Source organism: Coenobita brevimanus, chromosome 65 (genome assembly GCF_032717465.1).
Source record: "Coenobita brevimanus isolate Jiangsu-jjx chromosome 65, ASM3271746v2, whole genome shotgun sequence".
Lineage (NCBI taxonomy): Eukaryota > Metazoa > Arthropoda > Malacostraca > Decapoda > Coenobitidae > Coenobita > Coenobita brevimanus.
The window spans coordinates 27,072,922-27,089,540 of record NC_137018.1 but is presented as its reverse complement, the minus strand read 5'-3'; the positions used below and the strand labels follow the sequence as shown (position 1 = coordinate 27,089,540).

The following is a 16,619-nucleotide window of genomic DNA, read 5'->3' as shown; positions in this document are numbered from 1 at the left end:
TCCTGATACTCGCTCTCGTGTGCTCCACAGCAGAGAAAATGATCTTATTTACAACGTAAATAAGTATTTTTTAGAAGAGAAGGCAAACAGAGGACATACAATTGTTCCCTCAAAAGCTGTTATAAACCACAAATAAACATCACACTTTAAGGAGAAAATCACAGTCATAATAAAGAATAATGTTAGAGAGTGTGTGTCAGAGAGACAGACAGACAGACAGAAACAGAGAGTAGGGGGAAAGGTCATGGAGAAAGGGAATGAATAAGAGCGCAACAAGACAGACAGACAGTCAGTCTGGAGGCTTTTCCTCAAATTCTAAAAATTCATAAAAGTGTATAGACTTTTTATATAAATAAATGTATAAAAAATGCAATTTCTATATGCAGAGAGAGAGAGAGTGGAGTGCTGGGAGAGAGAGTTGTCATTAGCAGCTTGTTTCTAATCCGGTTAAGTTGCCCAGTACAAAGTATGGCAACACTGTGGGACGGGGACTCCCCAAGAGGGACAACGCCCAAACGCTTTTCATAAAATTGACGGACGATAGCTGAGCCACTCGAGACATAGGCGAACCACTCTGGACTACGTGCTCCTTCCTTCCCTCCTCCTCCCCTGGTCGTAAAGAATCCTACTAATACAGCAACTTCTGGGGGAAAAAACACTTAATTCAACACAGCCACGTTTACTAATTTCTCTGCTTAAGTCGTAGAAAAGTACAGTTGGAAGTGGGGACGTACTCTCGGTGGCACAGGAGACTTCGTACCACTTCTTCCTCGGTGATCAATTTATCTATGTCGTTTTACTATAGACGTACTGTAGTTTGCATCACATATTATAAAAGGACACTAAGGAGTAACATACAAAAGAAAAATAGCTAAAGAAGAGGCGCTACAAAATCTTCAAAGATATTTTGAACACGACCCCGAGCCTGATGAAAACACCCTTTGTTCCTTTTCCTCCTCTTTTTTTTTTTTCCCTCTACTTACCGTGGGCGGGAAAACTTTGCTGGCTGTCGGGTGTTGGTTCTTTCTTTTCTGCATAGAAAAAAGCGTCACCCCCTGGCTATAGCTGTGATAATAATACCCTTACCCCTCTTCCCCTCATTTTATGTTTACTCACACTTCATACCCTTGCTAAAAATTTATTTTTTCCATTCATATTAAGTCTGCTCCTTAAAAATAAACTCCCCTTTTCCTCTCATGCTTACACTACTCCCGTGATTAAAATACCCCCCTTTTCCTCATAGGGTAGGTCGAACCGCCTGGCGTACCCGTGATATAAGTAACCCTGTATCCCTTCTTGTTACCTGCACCCCGTGACAAAAATACCCCCTCTTCCCCTTATGCTAAGTCCACCCCAGGCACACCCGTAATAAAAAATGCTCCCCTTTCCCCCTCAGGCTAAGTCGATCCTCGTGATATAAATACGCCCTGCTTAGCCCCTCTAAGTGGCATCGGGCGTGAGGTTATGGGGTATAAATTTAGGGCTTCTTGTAATTCTGGCGATTAAAATTGAAAGGGCGATGCTTTGGAGGGTATTGATTGGCCTTCCCTGGGGTACTGGTTATCGGTGAGTGGCTGAGGAGGGCCTGCTCACTTCACCTCACTTAATCTCACCTCACGTTACCTCGTCTCACCTCATGTTACGTCATCTTATCTTAACCGCCTTCACCTCACGTCACCTCATCTGACCTCACCTCATCTTGTCTCATCTTATGTCACGCCACCTCATCTGACCTCACCTCACCTTCTCTCATCTCATATCAAGCCACCTCATCTGACCTCACCTCACCTATTATGATCTCGTTTGACCTCACTATTCCTCACTCGACACATCCTGACCTCACATGAAGACACCTCAATTTGCAAACTGATGTCACCTCCCCTCACTTCACCTGGCCTGACCTAACTGCACTTCACCTGACCTGACATGACCTCACAAGAACCTACTTCACCTGACTTAACCTGACTTTGCCTAACCTGATCTGACCTCACGTTATCTCACCTCAATATAATGCCTTTGCTATGGTTTGTTCACACTCGTTTAACTTAGTCTCTCAAACTTGACCCCCTATTGATTGATTTATCTCTCTCTCTCTCTCTGTATATATATATATATATATATATATATATATATATATATATATATATATATATATATATATATACACACACACACACACACACATATATATATATATATATATATATATATATATATATATATATATATATATACTGTATATATATATATATATATATATATATATATATATATATATATATATATATATATATATATATATATATATATATATTACGTGTGTGTGTGTGTGTGTGTGTGTGTGTGTGTGTGTGTGTGTGTGTGTGTGTGTGTGTTTGTCTGTACACATGAATTCTTCACCGAATTTAATATTGTTTTATCTATTTACCTACCCAGCTACCTATTTGTTTATCCATCTGTTTGTCTATCTGTTAATGTGCACTTAGTGTAAACTGTACGAAAAAGAGGAACAACCAAGATCAGTTCATTTCAAGATTCCTGGACACACTTGTTGAGGACACAGGTTAAGGAAGACAGTCCTAAGCTGACCTGTTGCATATATGGACTGAGACTGTCGGTTAAATATTGTATTCGTATTACACTGTTGGACAGAAAATGCGTGAGAATGAACTGGTAGACAGGTACTGCTGGCCTGGCATAGTGGGGGCGAGATAAGGGCAGGCAGTTCAGCAAGCGAAGAAAAGAAAGAGCGGTTGATGGGAGACGGTAGGGGAAGGGGCGATGATGAGACAAAAGGCCTCTTTACTCTGCTCTGGTCGGAAGCGCTGCTTGTGTTGAGCCTTCCTACACCACACACACACACACACACACACACACACACACACACACACACACACACACACACACACACACACACACACACACACACACACACTGCACTCCACCCGGGGGCGAATATGGTTTCTGTTCAGTAAGTGTGTAGGGTTAAATAAACTACGTAGTCGGTTCAGCACAGTTATTAGGAAGAGGATTTTGCAAGAGAATTACTGTGACCTTTTAACACCAGGTCTGTTTGATATATATTTTTTTCTTATCTTTGAAATATATAATTTTGTTTAGTAAGTCTACAATTCTGACCATTGTTTTCCTCAGTGTCACCTGATTCTTACCCATTAATTCAATATATTTACGATGTTTACCATTTTCTTATCGATTTTTTTTATTCTTCATTGCACACCATTTACTGTCACTTGGTTTTCATCTTTTTTCAACATTAACCTTTCTCCCAGTCTCCAAACATTCATAAACATTCACCCAGTTTTGACCAAGTACTTCAACATTTCCATAAGATTCACCCAGTTTTTCAGTATTTCTTAACTGCTCATAAACTTTTGATCCAAATTTTGAACATTTCCTAAAAATTCACCCAGTATATTCTTTTTTTTTTTATTTACTCAATTTCTTTCCACTTTCCAGAATGCAACGGGAAACCCAAGTACTTAAGTGGGGTCAACAGCAGCCGGGGTCACATAGCCTTCCCTGAGGTGAACCTTGACCCCAGCACCGGCAAGTGGCTACCCAACCAGTTCTACCCCACGGCAGTCCAGTGTACGTGGGTGGTCAGGGCGCCGCCAGGACACGTGCTGGCCGCCGCATTCGTGCAGTTCGAGACGGAGCACAACTACGATTACGTCAGGGTGAGTGGCTGGAGCGACGGTGCTGGGGAGGGAGGGAGGGGGGAGTGGGGAAGGGGAAAGCTAATTAGGAATTGTGTCAGCTTAGCAGTAATAGTAGTTGTTGTTGTATCTCCAGGCCCGTCTGAACGCGGACTCAGTGAACTGTAGGGAGAAGTTAATCTTTTCCTGTTCTTCCCCATCCTCCGTTCAGAGGATAGGGAGAGAGACGAGGGACGTTTGTATAAACAAGCAGAGGAGTTATCCGGTCCTATTGGTGCCACCCCATGAAGGCGTCCCTCCCAACCACAAAATGAGTATATCCGAGGGGTTGATGGGAGAGAAGCAAAAGCTTGCGACCTCATTCCTGTAGTTCGACACAGCAAAAATACGATTAGGTCAGAGTGAGTGGATAGGGAGAGGAAGGAGGGTAGACTGTGAAATATGTCAGCGGGAGTGGGTGAGGCCTGGGAGAAGGAGAGAGAGACGATTCAGGAAGAATCACAATGACAAAGCACATGTGCGGTTTCTCCCTGTGTATTCAGAGAGAACATGGAAACTGCATACCCAATCAGGCGATATGTTTCTTTGAAATCTGTGTGTTCACTTTCCATCATTTCTGATTGTTTTTATTTTGGGGTGGGGGGATGTGACCCCTCCAAGAATTACTTCAGGGAGTCACGCTCCCCAAAAATCGCATTAAGGGTGAGAGTCCATTGCACATCATGTATTAATATATCAACGCCATATCTGGCCATCTTTCACTGTTTCTGAGAATTCTTATTTTACTGTAGAGTGCTGAGCCCTTAAAAATTACGTTTGGAAAACTATATCTTGTGGAAGATGTTCCCAGTAATCAGACGAACCCACCTGGGAAATGACATTCAAATCTTTCCTCTCTTTCTAATAATATTTAGTTTCAGGAGAGGAACTGACCCCCTAATAATCATTGGGGGGCTCGCGCGCCCCAAATATCACATAGCGGATGAAAGTCCGTTGTACAGTCGTCAGCATAAATTCGTTGCTAGTCTACTTGTGTGATGTGAGTCCTTTTGTCTGGCAACAATGTAAGGAGACTAGTTACCATATAGACGTGTTTTTAAGAAGTGGTACTAGTGACTGCCTAGAGTACAATATTCTGTATACCGTATTTGATTAGTATGAGAAAATGCAAGAACTGACAATGGAATGTTATGGAATGACGTATGAGAATAATCGTCTGGTATTCCTTATTATAACCGTCTCGAAATCCCCTCCCCCTCTCTCCCTCTTACTCCTCCTCATGTCCACCCAACCCCACCCTCTCCCTCCTACCCCCCCTCACTTTCGTGCCTCTCCACTGTCTCCTCTCCCCACCCTCTCTACCTTCATTCATTTATCCACGCCACTAACTCGATTGGCGCATCGCAATTCTCTCTCGACTGTTTATTAAATCCAGTCTGCCCCATTCCCAAATGCAAGCAGTACTGCCAGCTACATTCAGGGTTTATTATCAATATTTCTTCCTGTTCGAGTTCCATTCTCATCATCTCTGTCTCCTTCCCACTCCTTTTATTCCAGTTGTCTTTCTTTTCTCCACCCTTTGTCACTACCAACAGCCAGGAGATATATGAACATTGATGTCTCGTTCTTGTGATGCATTTCTTACTGGTGTTTGTTCGAGTGAGCCTGGCAGTCGGTGCCTATTATTTCAGTAGGGGAAATTAAATAAATATTTGTGCCAATTCCTCGAACTTCACGCCTTCTCTCTTCCCTAGGAAAATGTTCCCATTCTCCTCATACTGTTCACTGATTCATGACGCAGTATCAGAATAAAAAATGTTTCGAACTGTTGCATCATGTTTGAAGTAGTAAGTGGGAGAAAAAGACTGTTTCATGGCAAGAAACTCTCGAATGTTGAGGAACGAAAAAGTTACAGGAATGGACATGAAATAGAGAAGAGTCCGGTTCATTTCGTAGATTAGTGTGTGTGTGTGTGTGTGTGTGTGTGTGTGTGTGTGTGTGTGTGTGTGTGTGTGTGTGTGTGAGTGAGTGAGTGAGTGAGTGAGTGTGTGTGTGTGTGTGTGTGTGTGTGTGTGTGTGTGTGTGTGTGTGTGTGTGTGTGTGTGTGTGTGTAGTGGATAAAATTAGGTAGACAGGGTGGGGAAAGAGAGGAGTGGAGATGAAGGAGAGCGGGAGGGGGAAGGAGGAGGGGAGGGTGGGGAGGAACATGGGATGGGTAAGAGGGAGAAAGCACAAGTTTCATCAGTCCACAACATTCTTCAGTCATCTTTTGCACATTTTTATTCTAATCAGATGGAAAGAATATTGCATTCTGGGCGATTTATAGTACTAATTCTTATAAACACGTTTTTAAAGCGTATAAAAGCCCATGTGGCAACTATGGTCGTACCATTCTAAAGTGGCGGTTTGGGTGGGGCACCAACCTCTGTACAGTGTTGCCACGTTTTCCATACTCGCGATGCCTCTCTCTCGCTCTCTCCTGGGGGTAGATGTGCATCACCCCAGGGAATTTTGTTTCTTTTATGTGTCTTATAAACTTGTGCTTTCATTTCTTTATTTTGTTTTTTATATTATTGTTTTACATATGGCGCCAGACGACCTCGGTGTTGAGGCGCCTTGATTTGTTTTCATTCAATAATTCTCGCCCTCCATCCTTCCCTCCCTTCATCTTTCCCTCAGCTTGACAATGCACTCAACACTGCCCCTTGCCTGCCTTCTCTCCCTCTCTCCCTCTCTCTCTCTCTCTCTTTCTCTCTCCTGGGGGAGATGTGCTTCACCCTTGGGAATTTTGTTTCTTTTATGAGTGACTTATAAACTTGTGCTTTCATTTCTTTATTTTGTTTTTATTATATCTAATTATGTTTAAAAATATTATTGTTTTACATATGGTGCCAGATGACCTCGTTGTTGTGGCGCCATGATTTGTCTTCATTCAATCACTCTCTCCCTCCTTCGTTCCCTCCCTTCCTCCATCTCTCACTCAGCTGCACTCAACACTGCCCCTGGTCTGCCTCCCCCCCCCCCTCTCTCTCTCTCTCTCTCTCTCTCTCTCGTCTGTGGTATTTTAGGATACATTTTGGTTATTTTCTTTTACGTTATAATGTACATATTGTAAATTTGACTTTATTTCCACACCATCCAGGAGGTTAAAGTCTTGGCGCTTTTTTTTTTTTAAGAGGTGTCCCCAAACAGGCCTATTCCTCTATCCCTCACAGATGACCAGGTCGGACTGGGTGTGTGTGAGTGTTGCCGCTCACGAGGGTTTAATGTATATATTTTTTTTTACTAAGAAACTGGGATGTTTTTGCTTATATTCCTGCATATTATCTTATAATCATAATTGTGACATTATTACTAACCCCAGAAATACGGTAACAGCCAATAAAAGTGACTACTTTTTTTAAAGCAACACTGTAAAATAATTATGCCACGTTTCTGTATTGCCGTATAAATATTTTACGCATAATCAGTTTACTGTTCTTTCATATATTATAATACATACGTTACCAATCTATTCTTATGTGTTTATCTTATTGTGATGCCTATTACATATATCAGAGCCGTTCACATAGCGGGTATGGAACACGTGGCAACACTGTACAGAGGTTCGTGCCCCACCTAAACCGCCACTTAAGATTGGTACCACCATAGTTCCTATACACTGTTGCCAGAAAAGACGACCCACATCACACGAGCAGGCTTGTAGTGACTTTGTGCTGACGACTGTACAGCACATACTAAGATATCAAAGCCATATCTGCCCTCCTTTTGTAATTTCTGAGCATTTGTAATTTGGTGAGTGGGCTGGCCCTTTGTGAAAAACATGATTGGAAAACTGTATGTAGGGGAAGACCTTTGGAGGAGCCAGACCAACCCACCTGGGAAGTTTCATTCAAATCTTTCTCATATTTCTTATCTTTTTATTTTTGGTAGGGGCTGACTTCCCCAAGAATCATAAGGGGGGGGGGAGAGCATGCTTCCCCAATACCGACGTGCAGTTTTTTCTCGTGTATTCAGGCAAAACATGGAAACTACATATCTAATCCAGTGATGTGTATGCCGATTTCGTTGAAATCCATGTGCTCCCTTTCCCTTATTCCTGATTGTTTTTATTTTTGGAGGGGATTAAGCTCCTCAGGAATCACTGGTGGTTCACGGTCTTAAGATATCGCATTACGGATGAGAGACCAACGTACAACATGTACTCCGATATCAGAGCCATATCTGCCCTCTTTTCACTGTTTCTGAGAATTTTTAATTAGGTGAGTGAGGTTGACCCCCATTAAGTCAGGGTTGGGAAACTGTATTTAGTGGGAGACCTTTGGATTAACCAGACGACCTCACGTGGGAAGTTTCATTCAAATATTTCCCTCTTTTCTGATCCTTTTTATTTTGGGGAATGGGGCTGACCACCAAGAATTACTGGGGATTGGGTCACGCTGCACAAATATCACATTACGGATGAAAGTCCATTACACAACACATACCAAGATGTCAAACTTATATCTGGCCTCTTTCCCCTATTTTGCATCCTGCATTACTTTTGGAGGGACGCTGATCCCTTAAAAATAATGGTGGAAAATTTTATACAGTGGTAGACAACATCAAGTAACCAGACGAACTGACCTGAGAAGTTTCATTGCAGTCTGTCAGCTCATTTTTACATATTTTTGATCGTTTCTGTTTTTGGGAGAATTAATGATCCGCGAAGAACCACTGGGGAGGCCACGCTACCCAAATATCGCATTACGGATGAGAGAGTCCAATGAACAGCATGTATAGGATATCAAGTTATATCTGCCCTCCTTTCACTATTTCTCAGAGTTATTACTTTGGTGCGGGGGCTGACCTCCATATAAATCATGGCGAGAAAAATGAAAACCTTCCTAGGAACCCAAAGAACTCACCTGGGAAGTTTCATTCAGATTCATCAAACAGCCTAGGAGGAGTTAAAGCGCACATACACACACACACACACACACACACACACACACACACACACACACACACACACATACAGACAGACAGAGAGGCGGAATCTCGAGCAACGGCACAGGGCTCGTTGCCAAAAATAATATCATTATGCTTCGCAGGATTGATAAAAGAGAGTGTGTGAGGCTTGGGGTAAAAAGAGAAAACAGGAAACAGAATGCATGATTTAGGATTGCTGGGAGGAGAAGGAGACTGAGAGCTGCATGAAAACACAACCACACAACCAATGTTTATGTCCGTAAATGAGGTTTGCGAGGAGTAGGAGAGGTAGGCCGGGAATTAGCTGGATGTATGGTCAGGGGTGTTTGTGATGAGAGTAATTTTATGAGTGGGTGAAACTAGAAAGATGAGGTTGGCTGAGAATGTGAAAGAATGGAATTTTTGTGTGTATGGGCCACGGTGAGAGTCGTGAGAGGAAGTAGAGGCAGACCGAGACAGGCGGTGGTGTAGTGGCAAATATTTGATGTTCCGGAACTCCGAGAATGTTTTTGTCATATATAATTTTTTCCCACCATTTCGTTATGTTTTTTAGTGTATTAACAATCGAAATCCGAAAGACTGAAGGCTTGGGAAACATTGCAGCACCTCCTACTGAACGATTTTTTCCTCACATCACACCTCTGCATCCCCCTGTATGGTACTGGTTCAATTACATCGCTATTAAAGTGAAATTAATAGCGTACAGGAGAAAAGTGTAATACAGAAAATAAATTACTGAGGAATACTAGCAGGTGTGCCATCCAGCCTGCGACCCTGAGTGGTAGGCTAGATGATCTGTCCTGCACGCAAGAGGCATCATGGCCAGATGCAGTCTCTATATCTGGAAATTGTTACTTCATTCGTTACTGTAAGGGATACCGTAAATTGCTTTGGTGATAAATATATCTGTCTATCTACCTATCTATCTGTGTGCATATCTATCTTCCCATCTGTCTACCTGTCTATCTATCTACTAAATTAATTCTGAAGTCCTTGAATCAGCTGATGTATTTCTTAATTTTCAGTGAGGTTAGGGGATACTTCTCAGAGTATGCGGAAAGGTTAGAAAATTAACCCATACTATTATTATAGTCTTCCATGTGAAAAAACGTTTAGGTGGTGACAACAGTAAGACAAAATATGTCATTGGCTTGGAAGAGCTATGCAAAGTTAGAATTTTGTTGAAACACCTTTTTCCTGCGTAGTGTATTAGTTTTTCTTATTATCAGTAACAGGTCACTGTGTTTTAATATATTACGGACACATACATAACTTTCAAAGTGTTTATAAATGTTGCAAACACTTAAATAACAGTTTACAGTGTTTGGAAGTATGAGAAGCCGCAATATTGTCACTTAATAAAACTGTGATATGTATTAGGTTGGTTATGTAGAAGTGATGTTTCATAGATTAGAACAGAAGGGATGTGTGAGGATGAAGAAGGGTAGTGGGGCTGATGGTAGAAGAATTGGAGATAAGCTGAGAAACGAGTGGAATGAGTGAGTAGTGGTGGGGGACTTGGAATGGGCCTGTGGCCAGAACATGTGCTCTACTCTGGAAAGCGTGGACATCCCTGCCCTGCAGTCCCAGGTCGCCCTTGGGTAATGTGCAGCCTCAACCAGTCTCACAAATCGGGGAAACGACACGCTTGCGATTTTCTAGATAATGTCCATTAAGTCCCAGTGTTCTGTTAGAGTACGACACGCAACGGTCAATGTATCCTGGGTCCCGGTCGTATTGCTGGGTGAATAGAGACAAGGGGGAAACAAACTTTGATCAAGAGTCTGACCTACCCGAGGATGGAACTCTAGATCCAAGTGCGAGCTGAATGTGCTAACCCATGCCCAACCGCCAACAACTGCTGCTGACGTCAGCAAGGACATGCGGTCATGAAACCTACCATATAATTGGGATCTACTTAACATCATTTAATTGTAAGTTACAGTTGTGCCGTACCGTGTAAGCGACATATCCCCCCACTGACACGACAAATGAACGAGGAATACCACAAGAACCACTACTGCAAGTAAAAGCCGATGGAGACCTGTGTCACGAGAGGCACACTTAGTTTCACTCTCACAAGGACCACTAGTGATGGCAGTCCTATCACATCCCGATTTTAAATTTCAAAGCACGACTACGGCTCGCGAACAACATTCAAACCACCCACTGGTAAGTGAAGAAGTGAGGAAAGGCTGCCACCAAATGTAAGTAGTCGTCACTGAGCTTTTGCAAAAGTGTGTTGAATTGTAGGGATTTTAAGAAGGAGAGAACGTTCGTTGTACTTGTTGTGGATGGCAGGAGAAGGATAAAGATGAGTCTGGGGTCTGAGTGCAGTTTATTTCTTCAAAGGAAGTATCTTCACAAGAGCAGTACTGAGGCGAGAGCGGTTTATGCTTGCTAACTCCGTGCGCTCTCCTCCTGCCTCTCCTCACCGTGTTTCCCTCTTTCTCTCCTAACCCCTTCTGCCCTGTCTCCCATTTCCCCTGTATATGACTGGTTGTGTCACGCGTGCGGGCACGTGGGAAGGAACCTTCCGAGACTGTGGAAAGTTCCCATCCGGCATCACATTTTGCTGTGTGTCAAATTCCTAACTAGAGAATGTGCAAACGTTATTTCCTCTAGCCCTTTCGTTTAGGCACGACTTTCTTCTAACCTCTGTATTACATATATACGTTACTAGCTACGATGTAGTGTCATGATATTTTAGTGTCATGACAGGATAACTATGTGAATTTTTGTGTGAATGTGTGCTTGTGTACATAGTGTGTGTGTGTGTGTGTGTGCGTGTGTGTGTGTAGCGAAGGGGAGGCTGTGTGAGTGTGAGTGAGTGAGTGAGTGGCAAAGAGGAGGCAGGGTTACTGGGGAAGGGCAGACGGAGCATGGAAGAATAAACGGGAAAGTCTGTGCAGATTTGGTAAGCTTTACTGCAGATGGAAATGTGATTTATTAAGTGCTTATGCAAATATGTTAATGTTACCTCCATCACGACCATGTCTTTTATACTGTGTTGCAGAAACTAACAGACGCTATTATTCAGCTTCAGGAAGACGCCGTATGATCAGAGGAGTTAAAAGAAATCCGACTAAGAATCTCAAAGCAAAGAAGTTGACTTTTAATGCCGGAGGGTATTTAGTTTAGTCATTCGTTTGAGGAGGGTGGTAGTACTTTAGATGAAATCATTTTCTGTTTTTATCTGTGTATACAAACTAACACAAACATGGGTAGTATTTATTGGTTATGGTTCTCTTTACCATATTAATAATGCCTTTTTCTGCCAGGAGGAAATGTAACGAGATAAAGTACAGGAAAATTACACCGTATATTTCTTCACTTTCTCCACAAAACAACGCTACCACCACCATTAGCAGACGTACACACCTGCATCAGTATGTTTTGTTCTTACAATTTGTCAAACGAAGAGGCTAAAGTCAGCAGTTGTCTTATATGTATGATGACATAGGGAAGAAGAAAAAGGTTTAGATTAACGCCTATCGACTGCACGAGGGTTATTAATGCTCAAAATAAAATTTTCCGAGTCCCAGTAGTGCCCCCAAATACGACCGGCAGCAATCCAACTTGTATCCGAGCTCAGAGATGTATGGGAATGAAATTTTATCCAACCCTCTGGTCATGGCAAGAATTAAACTCAAATTCTTTTAACTTCTAACTCAAAATGCTAAACAAAGGACTAATAACTCTCCCATGGGATGAAATAGTTTTCATATACTATGTTTCTTGGCAAAACGGACCATATGTGAACAAATGGACTGAGAGTGTGTCAAACAACGAAGTACTGTTTTAACCACTGGCTTCAAGATGAAACTCTTTAACTGGATATTATTGAATGCTGGTCATCAGAATTGATTTCATGACAGGAAGGCCTAAACAAGGCCGTTGCTTCACTGTGAAATCAGTCACAGAAACAACATATCATACGTTTTTATAAAAGGACAGTACTTAAATCTAAAGAATCCAGTTTAAAATCAGCTGTATTCATGTAGTTAGGTAGTTCTACAGCCGCAGTTAATATTATGACGTGAACTGCAGAGATATCGACTTTCCAAATTTGCTGGCATGTCATTGTAACAAATCAGACATACTGTATGGAATTTGTCGCCTTTGGGGAGTATTTCAGGATGACTTAGTTCTCACAAGGAAGTGCTCCTCTCAGCTTCAGGTGATGGTCTGTAGTTAATTTATAAAAACACTAGCATTTTGTGAGATAGAATTCATTTCAGTCAGCTATAGTTTTAATAGCACTCCCGTTTTGCAACGATTTCTAATTCATAAACTGAAACAATAAAAACAGTTAACCCATTCCAAACAATGGCGGCAGTTAGTATAATTAGCATGTTCGTAAACAGTTTCAAAAATTTTGGGTGAAAACAATCGTACTGATAAAAAAAAATGTCACAACACTGGCGAGGTTATAACTATTTTGATGATATTCTGTTTAATAGTATCTATTTATCTTTAGCCAGACGCCTTAAACCAGCAAGGGGTGACCAAAACAAATCGCCTCCATGTAGCCCTGTCCCCTACCATTTCGCTGCCCTTCCCCCAGCTCACATCCCTCTCTCTCATATACCTTTCCTCTCCATCCCTCCACCTCATCCTCGGTCTCCCTTTCCTTCTCCCCCCACCTCACCCACATACATTCTCCTCGTTAGTCTCTCACTCTCCATCCTCTCCACATGGTCCAACCGCCTCAGTGTATTTCTCTTAACGCTTTCTATCACATCCACATCCACACCACAACGCTCTTTCACTTCCTCATTTGCCAGTCTGTCTCTCCATGTAACTCCACATGCTTCTCTCAAATAACTCATTTCCACTGCTCTCACTCTTGACTTCTGTCCCTCCAACAAGGTCCAAGCTTCACTTCCAGACGTTAGAGTTGATATTACAATACTGTCATGCAGTGACTTTTTTACGTCCATGCTCACTTCCCTGTTTCTTATCACTGCTTTCAAAGAACCAGCAACCTTTCTTCTTTGTTGTACCCATCAAGCACTTCACCCTCTAAACTTCCATCCTTACTCATTACACTACCCATGTACTTAAACGCACGCACATTGTCCATTTCCTCCTCATCCAACCTCACTGTACATTCACTGACTTCAACACTCTCGAAGACCATCACTTTACTCTTCCCTACATTCACCTTTAGATTCCCTTTCTTATACTCATTCTCCAAGCTTTGCAGTTCCCCTTCGTCTTCACTTAACAGTAGAGTATCATCTGCAAGCAACAGAAAAGGAAGTTTCCAAACGCTGCCCTCTTTCATTAGGGCCGCTCCAATATCCACTGCCCTACTTTGTAACTCTTTTATAACTCCATCCATATACAAATTGAACAACCATGGGGACATGACACATCCCTGTTTCAATCCAACATTCAGATAGGAAATTTCACTCATTTCACTATCCACATGCACTGGAGGCTTAGCATCCTCATACATACTCTTCGCTGCATTCAACAACTTCCCATTTAATCCATATATTCTTAATATTTTCCACATTCCTTGTCCATCCACTCTGTCATATGCTTTCTCCAAATCCATGAAGGCCACATACAACTTCTTTCCCTTCTCTAGAAACTTCTTCACTAAAGACCTAAAATTGAATATCTGATCTACACAACCTCTTCCCTTCCTAAAACCTCCCTGTTCTTCTCCAACCAATTCCTCTGTTATTTCCCTAACTCTGTCAATTAGTATCCTATCATATACTTTTCCTATTACACTAAGAAGACAAATACCCCTATGATTACTACACACTTATTTTACCCCATTTCATTTGTATAGGGGAATAATTATACCTGATTTACAATCTTCCGGGACTCTACCTTCCTCCCAGGCCAATCTGCACATCTTCCATATCCATTCTACTACTAACTCTCCCCCATGCTTCATAATTTCATCACACACTCTATCAGTTCCTGGGGCTTTCCCTATTTTGACTTTCTTCATTGCTTCCACTACTTCCATCCTATTGATCTCTTCCTCCTTTCTCATATCTCTCTCTCCTTCTCCAAGCCACTCCCCAGCCACATACACTTGCATTATTTTCATTCTCAGTGGTTAACAATTTCTTAAAGTGCTCTCTCCATCTGCCCACTCGTTCTTCCTTCCCCATTAGCAATCTACTATTTTCATCTTTCACTTCCCTATCACCTTCTTTATCACCCTGTCTAACTCTCCTTACCTCTTTTCAGAACATTTTCTTACATTCCCTCCACTTTACACTCAGACTCCTTCCATATTCCTTATCCACTCTCTTCTTGCTCTCTTACTAATTTTTTCACCCCTTTCTACTTCTTTGCACATAACTTTCTATTTCGTAACTCAACTTCCTCCGTGCCTCTGCTTCCCATCCACTTACTATATGTTTTCTTCTTTTGCACTACAGCCTGTCTCACCTCTTCATTCCACCATGCTGTTCTTTGCATTTTCGTCTTCTCCCCACACACCACCTCACATGCTGCACAGATTTCTTCTGTGAATATCTGCACGCACCTTCCACCTCCCCCATCTGCTCCAAATCATATTTACCCAATTGCTCCTCCCCTTCTCTTTTTTTTATTTTGCCCCCCCCCCCTTTTTTTTTATCCCCTTGCAACCTTTCTGTCCTCTTTGTACGAACTAGTTCCTCCTGCCTCTCTCCTGCTACTTATCCATTGAATTTACACCTTGACTTTCACCACCACCGAGTGGTGAGAGAGTCCACATCCCCAACCTCTGTATGCTCTTGCACCCTTTACACACCTTTTCATTGTAACATCCTCACATACATAATCAAACATTGTTTTCCGTTCATTCAGTTCACCACCCTGCTCATCACTCGCCATGTATACCTGTGGATTATTTGTGCCTAAAGAAGGTATTGGCTATCATCAACGCCTCCCCGCACAAATATCCACTAGAGCACTACCATTCTCATCCACTTCTGTAAGCACACTCCACTCACCAACAATTCCATCCACCTTCACATTCCCTACTTTTCCATTCATTTCTCTCACTCCTCTCAAACTTTTCCATGCATGCTTCGACATTTGCCCAAAATTCTTCTTTCAGTCTGCTCGCCCAGTCCTCCGTTGGCGCAAATACACACACAATCGCACGTTTGTATTCTTACTTTCAGTCTTACCCACACAATCCGTGAACCAACTAATCCATACTCTCTTATATTCTCCTCCCATCTCCTGCACACAACAATACATTCTCATCTACTCCCGCACATATACCCAATCCATACTCTCACTCTCTCACAGCCTCACCTCAACATTTGTTTTCAGTCAATCCACATAAGTCCACTTTTGCGTCCTCAGGCACCTGGAAAATCTCTCTCTCTCTCTCTCTCTCTCTCTCTCTCTCTCTCTCTCTTTCACCTCATCATTTACACCCCTCACATTCCAAGCTGAAATTCACACCATGTCCTTTGTGCAGTACTTGGTGGTCACTCTGTATAGTCATCCTAGCGTAGAGTAGCGCTACACAGAGTGAGTGGATGGTGAGCGCCGCCACCGACCATAGTCAGGGATACTGTATCATCTGTCAGAATTGAGGCCAACCCCTGCCAGGAATTGATGGCACGTTGTTGTGGACAGCAGTACAATATTCTTCCGCGTGACCACCACCTCCCACACTAACAGCTGTTGCGGGACAATCCACAGCTGGTAAGGAGCCTCGGGGCCTCCATACCGGCACAGCTGCTGGCGGTCATCGATAAACAGGGTGGACGGACGCGGTCGAGAAACCTGTGTTCTCAGTAAGAAAATGTGAAACTTTTGGAGTTGCTGGGAAGTATACGATAATATAACTATTACTGACCGTGTCTGGACACTGATGACAGCATGGAAGAGACTATTCTCACCTTAAGTTTTTAAAACTGTTTACGAGTATGCCAAGTAAAATAATATACTGATTGTCGTCATTGTTTACAGTGGGTTAAACAACCACAACACACG

At 42.4% G+C, this 16,619-nt stretch overlaps 1 protein-coding gene across 1 annotated transcript in view; it reads left to right on the top strand.

Annotated features, from left to right (window-relative positions):
• Positions 1 to 2,655: 2,655 nt before the first annotated feature.
• LOC145404953 (uncharacterized) overlaps positions 2,656 to 16,619 on the top strand; it is a 608,364-nt gene continuing 594,400 nt past the window's right edge. The window contains exons 1-2 of the mRNA XM_080276459.1: positions 2,656 to 2,659; positions 3,478 to 3,698. Of these exons, the coding sequence (XP_080132585.1) occupies positions 2,656 to 2,659; positions 3,478 to 3,698 (225 nt within the window). The remainder of the gene's footprint in view (positions 2,660 to 3,477; positions 3,699 to 16,619) is intronic.